At 43.2% G+C, this 14,572-nt stretch overlaps 1 protein-coding gene and 1 pseudogene across 2 annotated transcripts in view; one reads left to right on the top strand and one right to left on the bottom strand.

The window, feature by feature from the left end:
* The window catches only part of LOC115030353 (uncharacterized), a 264,511-nt pseudogene that overhangs the window by 197,010 nt on the left and 52,929 nt on the right, over nt 1–14,572 (bottom strand). The window lies entirely within an intron of this gene.
* Nucleotides 14,085–14,572, top strand: part of LOC147001827 (uncharacterized) — a 43,973-nt gene continuing 43,485 nt past the window's right edge. The window contains exon 1 of the mRNA XM_085829009.1: nt 14,085–14,183. Within this exon, the coding sequence (XP_085685135.1) occupies nt 14,085–14,183 (99 nt within the window). The remainder of the gene's footprint in view (nt 14,184–14,572) is intronic.

The following is a 14,572-nucleotide window of genomic DNA, read 5'->3' as shown; positions in this document are numbered from 1 at the left end:
ACCAATTCCCAACAGAAAGGATGAGATGTTGGGATATAGAAAGTGTTAACTCTGGAATACCAGAGGGAGTGTGTGCTTGCCACAGGGAGGTTTGGAAGTGCCCAACCACTGAGCTAGTAAGGCATATCAAAAGTCAGCCGGCATGTGTGTGTCTTTCAATCATGAGTCCAGGTCTCTTGAGGGACTACAGGACTATGAATGCTCCCACTGGGAGCTCAGAGCAGATTAACAATTTACCACTGAGTGGTTAAATTGATTAACAATTTAACCACTGAGTCCTCTCTCCAATCCCTCTTAATTTCTGTTTAGTGTTATGGGGGGATGTGGAAGACATAGGTCATCTTTGTGGAATCTATTCTTCTTTTCCATCTTTACATAGGTCCTAGGAATCAAATTCGGGTTGCCAAACATGAATAGCAAGGGCCTTTGCTGGTTGGTCCACCACCTCACTCCACCCTCACCCTTATGTCCATATTCCTTAGTAGCAGGATTCACATTGTTAAGACCTAGGTAAAATAGCAAGGCCAAGATGGAATGTTAAGGCCTAAGTGAAAATATCAGGCCTAGGTAACTGTTTCCTGGCTAACCTGTTATTTTGTGCTGTTACTAATATTATAAGGAAACTTTCTCATGTGTTGTTTCTGTTGTAACTAGAAAATTTTCTCATGCCAAATTGATTAAATATTCTATTATGTTCTGTGCCCTTGGAAATCATGATAAAAGTCAATAGAAATGCTTTGTATAGGTGCCCACATAAGCTTAAAACTGAACCAACCACACAGCAGCACTTCCTGCATCTGTGTATAACCCCTTATGATATTTACTTTTATACATTATGCCTGGGATGGAACCCAACATAAGAGAGACACCTGCATCAATTTATATTAAGACTTCCATTTTGAGTAAGGGTCAAGTAAAGTTCAAGTTGCCACAACCTCTGCTTCCCTGCTCTCTCCCTATCTCTGCCTTCCTACAATAAATGCCTTAAAACCATTAACTGCCTTTTCTCATCAGACCTGCTGAGCTGAAGCAATGGAGCAGACATTCCTGTAAGGAGGTGCTTGCTCAGAACCTCCCACCAGGAGATCTCTCTGGTTCCCAGCCACCACCACCATCAACCTGCCCACTAAGGAAGCCAGCAGAGCTAGGCAGACACTCTCCTCCCCATGGGAACTGAGCCAGCACTCCCTCCTCCTGGAAATTTCCCTTCAGGCCCCAGACCAGAGTCTGCCTGAGCTTCCCCTCTTCCAGTCACCCCTTCTTTGGTCTCAGCTCTTCAGGGTCATCCAGTGGCATCTGCAGTGTCCAAGCCTGAGAACCTGACACCCCTGGACTCTGTGTGGACCACAGACTCCAGAACGAGGCCTTCCACAGCGCCCAGAGCTGTCTGCGGTGCCTAACACTCTGAACACAACTCTGCCAGGTCTGGAGGAACATGTGTCACCAGATCTGGCTAGTAAACACATCCTTTTCCAAACAAAAAGATAAATAAGAAAAATTGATGCTGGATTATATTTTCAAAATCTCTTTAGAGGCTGACATCTTGATTCCAAATCTGATTTTTATCTGTACTGTTCTACATCATTATTCTGTTGAATTATATAAAGTTGGCTTCATACACATAAGCAGTGGAAAGAGAAGAGCTGACACACAGCTACCACAGAAGAGTTGATGGACCACCAGGGTTATTGGTGCAAACATGAGGTAATCAGCGACAGCTTCTTGCTCCTGGGATCCACTGTTCTATCACTGGGAGACCCTTGACACTCAGAAACATTGTCTTGAGAGTGTTGAGGGACAAAGATGGAGACCTTACCCGCTCCTCTCATTCTTGAGACAGTAGGGTTTGGCCCTGCTGCCACTGGAGTAGAATATGCTAGAAAAGACCAATTACTAGATATAGACTTATTGGTTTATTTAGTTATATACTTGATTTACTGATACTGTTTGTACTGCCTGTTGGTCAACCATGACTTCACCTGCTACCTGAAACAGAATGGCTTGGAGAAATGGCAAGGGTCTGCTAAATTTAACCTGCTGACTGTCAGCTATGCTTCTGTAATCTCTTGCTTGCTTATCTGCCCAACCTGGTGGTCCTAGAGTATAAAATGAGAATAAAAGCCAACCCCACCCTGAGAGCCCTTCCAGGATTTATCCTAGCTTCAGTCCACAGGTGACATCACCTCTCTTCTGGTCTCACTGGTATCAGTGGGCTGATTCCAGAAAGATTGCCACAAAACGAATTTCTTATCAATGCGTGTGGGACTTCTGCCTGAAGATAGACCAAGACAGAAGAGATAGAGGGGTGGTGAAGTAACGGATTCTGCTTTCACCATCTGAGTTCTGATAAGCGGCTTGTTAACCCATAACAACACCTTATTGCTTAGTGCCTTTTATCTAACATGTTCTGGGGACAACAGAATGACAACATTTTTCTTTTCTTTTTCTTTTTTCTTTTTTTTTTTTTTTTTGAAGGAGGAGGGAGCTTCAAGGCACAAGAGAGGATGATTTTATAATAAACTTTAAACTAGAACCCATGTTGTATGGTTTTGTTATTATCACATGAACATTCATGATTACAGAAAGGTATTTAAGGACAGCTCATGCAAGTATATAAGGCTTCAGGCATAAGCTACCCTTATTCCACTGAGATCTCATTCATTACCCACCCCTCTTCTCAGTACTTTCCAAGCTGAGCCATCTCACCATCTCTTAACACTCCTTACCACTGCAAATCAGCAAGAGAGCTCACGTACACCAATGCAAAGTCCATTTGGGTCAACTGCTCCTGCCATGATTCCAATACTTTGGGAGGAAAAAGGCAAAAGACCCAAGGTGGCCTGAGGACATGCTGAGAAAACAAGAAACTTTAAAGAACCACAACTCCAAGGAGATGATCTGGCAGGAGAAAGAAAATAGAAGATGAATGGAACAGGCCTGAAGAGGCAACCAGTGCTAGTATGCTAAGCCTGTTTGTCCCTCCTGCACCCTGAGTGAAGTAGCTGCTTTTTATTTAACACAAAAACCTGGCAATCAGGTCATGTTTGCTAGGACAGACAGCTTCTTCAAACGTGTTGTCCATAGCAATGTTGTGATAGGCTTACCTAATTTACACTAGCTGACTTGTTGGTGTGCCTAGCTCTATACTGTTCTTCCTGCAAGTTCGCAGTCATAGTAAAGGGGGATGATGTGGCCATGAACTACAAAGCAAAGGATAAGGTCACTAAGTAGGAGCAGAGACCTGATGCCCCTACATGTGTTCTGGCTGAACTACACTGTCCCTTTTATGTTTTTTAATTAACTATAAATATAAAGATTTACTGTTTTCGAGAGAGATGGCTCAATGGCTAAGAGCACTGACTGCTCTTACAGGATTCCTGAATTTGATTCCCAGAAAACACATGGTGGCTTGTCTATAATGGAATCTGATGCTCACTTCTGGTCTGTCTGAAAATGGTGACAGTGTACTTACATACATTAAATAAATAAATACATACATAAATATTTACAGTTTTCAACATAAAAGTAATCTTTATTTCTGCCTTGTGAGAAATCAGAAAGTCTGCATAGTGTGGATCTAAATTTCCCAGATGCTGTGCCCAACAGAATCTGAACGAGAAGCTTTCTTCAGTGGCATCAGACATAGTGGCACAAGCTTTTACCCCAACACTTGAGAATCAGAATCAAGGGGCTCTGTCTGATTCTGAGGCCAGCCTGATCTACATAGCAAATTCCAAGCCACCCAGGGCTAAATAGTGAGAACTGTTGTTCAGAAAACAAACAAATAAAACAAACCAAAAACAGTCCTCAGCCCCTGAGAAGGTGGGAAGTTTATTCAGTAATCCAGCACTTGGGAGGCAATGCCAAGAATAGTACTGGTTCAAAGAGAGTGGCCTGGCTGAGGCAAATCAGACAGAAGTTGGACAGTTGGTGGCACCTACAGCCTGGTGCTGGGTAAGGGCCATACACTGAACAGGACCAGAGCTCCTGACCCCTTGAGTCCCCCAAAGCACCATGAAACTGAAGAGAGTATTTTATTGATAAAACTGAGAATAAAAGCCGTGTAGGTTAGGGAAGGAGGCAAGAGCAAGGGTTTCCTAGAGACCAACATGCAGCCTCTAAATGACTGTCCTCAGGACTTATCCTAACTGCTTTCATCTCTAGAGTGTTCTAAACAGCTGTATCCCAGGTTAGTGTCATCAAAGGGGAAGGCTGCTGAACATTGAAGCACAACCCCACTGGGATGATCTCTCATTTCAGAGTGAAGCAGCACCCCACACACATCATTACAGGTTATCCTATTAACAGAGTGAGGAGGCTGGGCAGTCCATTGAGAGTTACAACATTCTTAGTCTAGTAAAGAGACTCTAGTTGAGAAGGTTCCAGTGGGAAGAACATCCACATCTGTGTTTTCTGTGTTTCAGGAAGAAATGAGGCCATCTCCAGGCCAGGTCCTCTTTTCCCAGGCCCCACACCAGCACAGGACTACAGGCCCTCTCCTGCCCTCTGCTGATCACAGTGAGCTCTTACAGACCTCACTCTGGGCTAGCTCATAGCCCAACCTTTCTTAGCCTCCTGCAGGCGCCCAGCTTCAGCCTCTTCTTCTCTTTCTGAGACTGCACACTCTGCAGGAGATCTCCACCTCAACTCTGAAGTTGTCAGAGTGCTGTGTGTCCCTAAGATCGGAGAGTCACCAGTCCCATATTGTGTCAGCCTGGGACATCACACCGGATTCTGGTCTTCTTTTGTGAAATGAAAGATCTGTAATAAAAGATCTCATAGGTTCCTTCCATCTAGGAATCTCTCTAGTGCTTTGAGTCAATGAATAAATGTGGGTGCACGTGCTTCTCATGTTTATCCATGTGACCATTCTTGTCTCTGAGATAGTTGTTGGCACTTTTCTCTGTACAGCTAGCATGCCTTATGCTCTCCCACACTATTTTCTCCCTGATAAGATTATGTTACAGGTGATGATCTTAGTCTAGATAGGGGGTGATGGCATTTCATGGGGGTGGAGGTTTGTTTATTGTTTGATGTTTTATTTTAATGCTTTACATTTATTGTGTTGGTGGGGGCACACATACCATAGCATGTATGTGGAAGACATGTATGTGGTGGTCATGTATGTGGGTATCAAAGGAGAACTTACAGAATCTGGTTCCCTTCTTCCAATACATGGACTCTGCAGCTCAAACTTGGGACATCAGCAGTGCTTTCATTTGCTGAGCCAATTCATTGGTCCATTAAGAGAAGTTGGAGAGCCTTCCTTGGATCATAGGTGGGGGATTATTCCTCTATGTCCTCAGGTGGAATCTCTCCTTTGAGGTTGCTGATTTTAGCTTGAAACTATAACCCCAGGTATTAACATCAAACAATGTGACAGTCATTGGGGTTCTCAGAACCACCTGGTAAGGTCCCTTCCACAGAGGATCCAACTATTCTGTGGATTTTACCACGAGAAGCCAGATCCATTCAGACTGAGTGTGTACAACTTTGTTTCCATACTCTTGTAGGGTTATTGGATTTGCCCCAAGTTCATAGTGTATTGTACTGAATCATCTGATTGACCTCAGAGTCTAACCCAGGACTCACGTGAGGAAAAGCTATACAACAACCAAGGACTATATTTGGTGTCAGTTTGGGGAGCTATTCTAACACCCCTAGGGGCAACAAGAACAGATTCACCGATTTATCAGAGGTTTTGAAAGACCAGTAAAAATTCAGACCCCTAGCACCAAGAATGTAGGTTAGCTGGTTCAGTGACCCTGTTCCAGGACCTGGCTGTCCACAAAAGTTAGATTAAAATCTTGAGAACAATCTTCAGAAGCAGGGAGTTTCCCCTTGTAATTTTTAGTACCCCCTTGGGACTTTTTCAACAGTGTTTTTGGCATTTTCCAATAATGCCCTCCCTACCCCCTTGGGCTGTGTTTTTTTTCCTTTAAATACCTCCTTTTCCAGCTACTCGGGGTCCACAGTCCTCTACCCCTGCGTGGTGTGCGACTGTGGGGCCTAGAGCTTGCCTGGAATAAAACAAAAATCCTCTTGCGGTTTGCATCAAGGCCATTTCTGGTGAGTGATTTGGGGTGTCGCCTCTCCTGAGTCAGAACATGGGGGAGTCCTAACTTTGTGGGTCTTTCAATTTCTTGGTAACGTTTTCCTAGGATCTACTTAAGAGCTTGGTTAATACTTTCAATACCACATGAGCTTTGGGGCTTCCAAGCAGAGTTTGGGTAATATTTTATCCGTAGAGCTGTGAATATAGATAATCACATGTGTAAATAAAGGTTAATCTGTGAGTCTTAAATGACCAGAAGAGACCAAACCTTGGACAGTGTCCTTTAGAAAAACATATTTGACTCCTCTGTAATCGTTTCAACCCCAGTTGCTAAGGATTCTATCTAGTACAAGAAGGTGTGTACAAACACTAACACATATTTGAAGCTGCCCCAAGGAGACAAAAGAGTACATTCTACCTCCCAGTCCTCGCTGGGATAGGAGCACGTCCTCTGCATTGCTCCAAGATGTGTAAAGAATGAGGGCAGCAACATTGTGAAGACCATAGCCCAGATATCCTTGTTTTACTGTAGGTAACTCTCTACCCAAGAACAGTCAAGTTCCCATTTACAGAGTGACATCCCTCCCTGGATGGAATGAATCATGTATTCCATGATTTTTCTTAACTGCAGGACTTAGAGAGGAAAGGTGCTCTCCACATTGATCCATGGCCAGTTTCTGTTGCCCCTTTTTCATGGCACAGTGATGTACATATAGGTTTTATATCATCTGTCTTTGGAAGGATCAGTACTCTCATGGGGATCTATCTGCAATACTGTCTTCTTTGCTTTTCTCTGCGCTGGAATATTTCCTTGGGACACATGAGACATGCATGCCCTTCTGATGGCCCTTCCAGTACATGACTGATCTTTGTCAAAATCTTCGACAGCGTCCAACAGGATTAAAATCGTTTTTGCTTATGTTTGCTTATATTTTATAGGTCAGATGTTGGCCAATAACCGTTATGTCGGTTCTAGGAATCAAACTCAGGTTGCCATACATTCATGGCAAGGGCCTTTGCTGGTTGATCCACCGCTTCACTTCACCCTCACCCTTATCTCCATATTCCTTAGTAGCAGGATTCAAATTGTTAAGACCTAGGTAAAATAGCAAGGCCAAGATGGAATGTTAAAACCTAAGTAAAAATGTTAAGGCCTAGGTAACTGTTTCCTGGATAGCCTGTCAATTTGTGCTGTTACTAATATTATAATGAAACTTTCTCACGTGTTGCTTCTGCTGTCATTAGGAAACTTGCTAATGCCAAGTTGATTACATATTCTTTTCTGTTCTGTGCCCTTGAAATTAAGATAAAATTCAATAGAACTGCTTTGTCTAGGTACCCACAATAAGCTTCATCCCGAACCAACCACTCAACAACAGCACTTCCTGCACCTGTGTATAAATCCTTATGGTACTTGCTTTTATAAGTTGCCCCTGGGATGGACCCAATCATAAGAGAGACACCTGCATCTATTTAGATTAAAGCTTCCATTTTGAGTAAGGGTCAAGTAAAGTTTAAGTTGCCAGGACCGTTCTGGGAGCTGGCATCCTACTTGGTACAAAGAGATGTGTATATGGGTAACTGACATCCTGGTTGGCAAGTTAAGACATGAAGTTTAGACAAATTCCATCCTGGTTGACAAGTTAACACATGAAGGTCAGACAAATCCCATCCTGGTTGACAAGTTAACACATGAAGGTTAGACAAATCCCATCCTGGTTGACAAGTTAACACATGAAGGTTAGACAAGGCAAGTCCTTTGCCACAGTTGAATACTCCAACCAATGGGAACAGGATGAGTGTACAACAAAGACATGTTCCTAAGGAAACCCCCATCCCTAAATCCTGATGGGTGAAAATCTTGGCACAGATATTTGTAATCTCAGGCTTAAAAAGCCCTACCGGATCTTGACACAAGGTGACAGTCTGCTCCCACGTCTGACTGGAGTCCCTGATCTATCAGCCATGGGGTATGGTGTTTGATAGACCATTCCTGTTTGATGGGAGGCACCAGTGTCTGAGTGGTGTGTGTGACGATTCTCAGACTCCAACACAAACATTTGAGTCATGGTGTCATTTTACACTCTAAAACTTGCCTTGATTTGTGGGACAGTGAGCTGTGCACCTACAGGCTGGTCCCTAGTAGAGCACAGGCCTTGAACCATGGTGACCTGGTATATGGTGACTTCTGCCTGCATGGGACGGCAGGTGTTCAGCCACATCTCCTGGGCCCCTGGTTCCTACTGCAGCCACAGCCTCCCACAGTCCCCCTGCAGGGGTGTGTGTGCCCATCAGTCACATAGACAAGGCCCCAAGCTCCTGGTATTCTGTATGGTCTCCACACTGCCAATTACCTGGCCACATCTAGTTTCCTCTCCACAATTACTTGGCAACAGCCAGGTAGACCTGTGCACTCTAAAAGGGGTTATTTGCCCCCTTCTCCCTTTCTTAACCTCTTACCCTCTTACACTTTTACTCTCATGTCTCTCTTATTCTTGCTTCCCACTTTCTCCTCCTTTCCCCATCCTCTTCTACTTTCTCTCCATATGGCCATAGCGAGCCTCCCTGTTTCCTTGCTCTCTTCCTCTCTGTGCCTTTCTAAAATACATGCTTTAAAACCATTGACTGCCTGTTCTCATTGGGACCGGCCATGCTGGAGCAATGGAGCAAGGGAAAACCCTCATAGAAGCATGATAAAGGGGGGTGGCATGGGAGTTTGCAGAGGGGAAACCTGGAAAGAGTATAAGATTTGAAAATCAAATAAATAAAATATCCAATTAAAAAACAGAGTAAATTGATGATAGGGGAAAAAAAAAAGAATTTGGAGGCATCTTAATAAGGAGTCAACAGCACCTTAAGAACACACCTAAATTCTCTAGGATGAAAAGAAGCAAACACATTGAAGAGGAATAAATGGTAGAAAATACTCAAACTCAGGGCTGAAGTCAACCAAATAGAACCAAAGAGCAAGATACAAAGAATCAAAGAATCCCAGAGCTGGCTCTTTGAGAAAACAGCCAAACTAACTAAAGGGAAAAAAAACAGTACCAAAATTAAGAAAAACAGAAATGAAAAGGGAAACATAACAACAGAAACTGAGGAATTTAAAAACTCAGCCTGTCTGACCAGAAAAGCCTATGCTTAACCAACCTGGAAAATGTAGATGAAATGGAAGATATTATTTTATTTTAAGGTTTATTTTGGAATGTATGAGTGCTCTGCTGCATATACACACATGTGCCAGAAGAGGGCATCAGATCCCATGATAGATTTTTGTGAGCCACCATGCTGCTGCTGGAAATTGGACTCAGGACCTCTGGAAGAAACCCAGAGCTCCCAACTGCTGACCCATCTCTCCAGCCCAATACCACATACCAAACTAAAATCAAGATAAGTAAACTATATATAAAGTCCCATAACCTCTATAGAAACAGAAGTAGTCATTAGAATCCTCCCAACCAAAACAAAAACAAAAAACAAAACAAAAACAAAAAACAGTGAAAATGAGGGCATTGACTCTCTAATCTGGAATGAGTCTGCACAAATCATGTTTGGGACCTTAAAGATGGGGCTTTAGTTCAAAACCCTAGCAATTCCAGATGCCTCCAAGCCTTTTCATCTACAGGTCCATAAAACAAATTTTACTGCAAGTAGTGTGAAACTAAGTATTTTAGGCCCATTGTACCACCGTGTAACAGCCCTGTCCAGGCTACTGGACTCTGTCTCCTCAGGTTGTTCCACTTAGGGAACAAAATACCTATAGTCTCATATGAGGCTCTGCAAGTGCCTGTCAAATACAGACATGGATGCTCATAGTCAGCTATTGGATGGATCACAGGGCCCCGAATGGCAGAGCTAGAGAAAGTACCCAAGGAGCTGAAGTGGTCTGCAACCCGATAGGTGGAACAACAATATGAACTAACCAGTACCCCCAGAGCTCGTGTCTCTAGCTGCATATATAGCAGAAGATGGCCTAGTCGGCCATCATTGGGAAGAGAGACCCCTTGGTATTGCACACTTTATATGTCCCAGTACAGGGGAACACCAGGGCCAAGAAGTGGGAGTGGTTGGGTAGAGGAGCAGAGAGGGGGGAGGGGAAGGGAACTTTTGGGATGGCATTTGAAATGTAAATAAAGAAAATATCTAATAAAAAAGAGCTATGTTGGCTACTACTATTTTAGCAAGAGAAGCAGAGACGTTAACTCTGGGTCAGAATCTTATACTTACATCACCCCATGCAGTTAAGGTTCTTCTCAAAGGAAAACCAGAACCCTGGCTGATCAAGGCATGTTTGAAAAAGTAGCAGGTCCTTTTCTTGGACTATCCTTGGAATCTAGATAGAAAACCCCACTGTTATCAGTCCTGCTACATTCTTGCCAGATGATGACACACAGAAACTCTTCAGTAATTGTCTGAGGAAAGAAATGTGATGAAAGAGATCTGTCTCTATAACTCATGTACCCATAGAAGGACTTACAGAGACAAAGTTCGGATCTGAGACAGAAGGAAGGTCACACAGAGACTGTCCCACCTGGGGATCTATCCCATAAACAACCACCAAACCCAGACATTATTGCTTATGCCAGCAAGATTTTGCTGACAAGACCCTGATATAGCTGTCTCTTGTGAAGCTATGCCAGTGCCTGGCAAATACAGAAGTGGATGCTCACAGACATCTCTTGGATGGAAGACTTAGCCCCCAATGGAGGAGCTAAAGAAAGTACCTGTGGGGCTGAACGGGTCTGCAGCCAATATGAACTAACCAATACCCCCAGAGCTCATGTCTCTAGCTGCATATGTAGCAGAAGATGGCCTAGTTGGCCATCATTGGCAGGAGAGGCCCTTGGTCTTGGGAAGATTATATGCCCCAGCACAGGAGAATGCCAGAGCCAGGAGGTGGAAGTGTGTGGGTTGGGGAACAGGGTGGGAGGAGGGTATAGGGGACTTTTGGGATAGCATTTGAAATGTAAATGAGGAAAATCTCTAATAAGAAATTAAAAGAAAGAAAGAAAGAAAGAACAAATGAACAAAAGAAAGAACGAAAGAAAGGAAGGAAGGAAGGAAGGAAGGAAGGAAGAAAGAAAGAAAGAAAGAAAGAAAGAAAGAAAGAAAGAAAGAAAGAAAGAAAGAAAGAAAGAAAGATCTGTCTACCTAAACCTAATAAATATCCCCACATCCCATGAAATCTTTCAGTTCTGAGGCAATGCTTGGCATTCTGAGGCAATGAGGCATGGTTGGGAGCACCATCTTTAAACATGGATTCAGAGACACAGGGGCTTCAGCAGAAATTGCAACTGAAATGATTTGGACCCCAGACTTTTAGACCAAATATATGGTGAAAAAGAAGACCTGTTATCTCATACCAGGAATGTCACTATGCCTTAGATTCTGCACATGTGAATGTTCTTATCTATCAAGAAGGAGGGCTCATCACTGCTGGCAGAAAGAACATTAAAAACAAAGAGGAGTTCTTGCCTCTCCTGGAAACTCTTTGCCTTCCTCTAGGAGTTTCTTGGTTTCAATGCTTAGGACATCAACTTTAAAACAGCCTTGAGGCCACGAGTCACCAGGGAATTGACTTGGCTACCCAAAAATCGGCCCAAAAACCAGTGAGGCCTACTGACATTCTGGTGACATAAAGTGCATCACTGCTGCCTGAGAATCCATATACAACCAAGGGGACATAGGGAATATAAAAATATCCAAAGGGTAGAAGAACCAAAGGAATGGTGGTGGAAGCCAGAGGGAAGATCATTCTGCCAGGAAATATTGGCAGGGTTCTGGAAAGTAACTTTCACCAGAGTACCAGACAGAGGTCCAGTATACTTTCTGAGTTGCCCAGAAAAAGGTATGTTATAACTAGACATGACAGCCTGGCCCGATTTATCTAAGCAATATGTCAGATTTATAGTAAAATAAATATAAAGACAGACACTTATCCCAGAAGTGGGCACATACGAGGGGCCAAACTATGGTCAATTGTGAGAAACTGACTTCAGTGATATGTGGCCTGCTAGGGGAGGATAAGAGTCCATGCTTCTTTTTAGTGATACCTTATTTGGGATTGACTTTTTTTTTTTTTAAGATTTATTTATTTATTATATGTAAGTACACTGTAGCTGTCTTCAGACACTCCAGAAGAGGGCGCCAGGTCTCGTTGCGGATGGTTGTGAGCCACCATGTGGTTGCTGGGATTTGAACTCTGGACCTTTGGAGGAGCAATCGGGTGCTCTTACCCACTGAGCCATCTCACCAGCCCCGTGATACCTTATTTGGATAGGTATAAGTTTTATCCACTAGTCTCAAAGGTCTCAAAGAGTAGCTTAAAAGCTCTTCCAGGTACTGGACCAACAATTTTACCACTCGCTTGGAATTGTGTCAGATTATAGCAGAGAACTCATAGCCAAAACTTGTCAAGTAACAGTGGATGATTTCTGAATAGATGAGAAACTTCATTGTATATGCAGACCTCAGAGTTCTGCTCACATTCAAATGAAGAATAGTTCACTAATGGAAACGGTACTTAACTCTCAGGAGATTTCCTGGAAGGGTGGATGGGCCTCCTTCTTACTTTGGCCTTTTGTACCCAATGCATGTAGGAATCCATTCCTATAGTATTTGTTTAGAATGCCTCCCCCATTGCTTCCCAATATCAAAGATAATCAGTTAACCAAACTATAAGTATTTCTTTTTCATTGTCCAGGTCCTCCTGTTTCCATAAAGGCTATTCATCAACTCTTTGAGAGACATAGTGGACTTCTGACTTTTCCACCATCACCCTAGCCACCTCTGAGCCTTGTTGTAGTGATACTACTTGGCTGAAAAGGGTAGCTAAAGACAACACAATCAATTTGAAAAACACTTACATGATTTTTCCACTCTTACACCTGAGAGGTTAGGTGGCATTTTACCATGCATTCAGCAGGCCCATGTCGAAAAGCTAGAAGCCAGAGATGACAATGCCAAACAGAGACCATCCTGAAATTATGGACCCATTAAAATTGAGGTTTCCCCAGACCTGAGCCCTTTCCATTGCCTATCCACCATATTGAGTATTACGTATCTTGCAGTCGACTATGGGATCATAATTCAATGCCCAACAGCCTCAGACTTGGAACTGGGAACATCAGAAGGTAAATATTGGAGAAGGGAGAGCTAATGGGACTACAGAGCAGCAATCCAAGACCCCTGTTGACCTTTGCTCACAGATGCCTACTTTGTCTGGTTCTTTTGGATGAAGAGAGAATGTGGGATTTTAGCTTTTGAAGAAGGGACATAAACTTTACAATTTGATATTCCCCCTGTATCTGAGTTCCTCTATTGCCAAGTACAAGGAAATTTCATTGAAAAAAAACCTGATCTTAAAACAGAGCTTTTTTGAAAGCACATATCTCAATATATTGAAACAATGACTCCTCTCAAGGTATGTGCCCACTAAAAAACATAACCCAACATGCAGAAAATTAAATGTGCAGGAGAATGATTTTGTCCTCTGAAAACCAGAGCAACCTGGGGAATTGGACTATATGTTATATGAATGGACACCAGAAGTAGATTTACATTGGAGAACAATCTACCACATGCAAGGATCCTAGAGCTCTAGGCCTTAACGAAGATGAGCTATCCATGTTTAGGCCCTATGAATCTCTCCCCATCCTAAGCACTTGACATGTAGTGAAGCAGAGAGAACTCTCCAGCTTTGGAAGGAGAAGGTGACAAAGGGAACCCCTGGGTCAAAAGAGAGAATCCCATTTTTTTTAATTAAAACTCCCTTGTTCATGGCAATAGGGAATCTCAGGTACAGGGGGAATATCAAATTGTACAGGCACCTCAGAAATGGGTCTAAATGGGGCAAGCTGGTAAGCGAGTGCACCATGGTAGTTCCCAGTGACATCATCAGTAGTCACATCCCTGGACAATCTCTTGTATCCAGGAGAACCCTTGACTCTTCTGTGATGTCACCATTGTTGTGGTGACACCAAAGGCCTGTAGTGTATTCCTTCAGAACCAATTGGTTTCACAGGCAAGCATGTTGTCCATGCAGCTCACGCTATTTTGGAGGGAAAATACAATACACACAGAGACCAGACTTTGGAGGAATGAGGCCGGCCTTCTGTCATCTTGGGAAGTGGGAAGAAAGAAATGGTCCTGGAGAAGGCACAATATTTCCTGCGCAAAGGTTGGGGAGCTACATTGAGGATGTGGGCTTGAGCTGGTCCTTTCAGGAATAGGGCTTATGATTTGGATCCTCAAAATTCTTCAATCGCAGACCCAGAAACAAGAATTTATGATGATTAGTTTGCTGAGAGTCAGGAATTGAGAAACCTGTACTTGCTTTGTTAAGAAATTTTAATATCATCCCAAGTGGTAAAAATATGCCCGGAGGAAGCTCTGTGAGGATAACAGAGTGTTGTTCTCAGGATAGAGTGTTGAAGCACTTCATCCTGTTAGAGTTTCCAGTAGGTTATATGAGGATGTGATGGCAAGTACAGAGTGGGATATTCCCCTGCTCATGAA

Source organism: Mus caroli, unplaced genomic scaffold, assembly GCF_978045245.1.
Source record: "Mus caroli unplaced genomic scaffold, Mus_caroli_1 scaffold_12, whole genome shotgun sequence".
Lineage (NCBI taxonomy): Eukaryota > Metazoa > Chordata > Mammalia > Rodentia > Muridae > Mus > Mus caroli.
The sequence above is the reverse complement of the archived record's forward strand: the minus strand, read 5'-3'. Positions and strand labels throughout refer to the sequence as shown.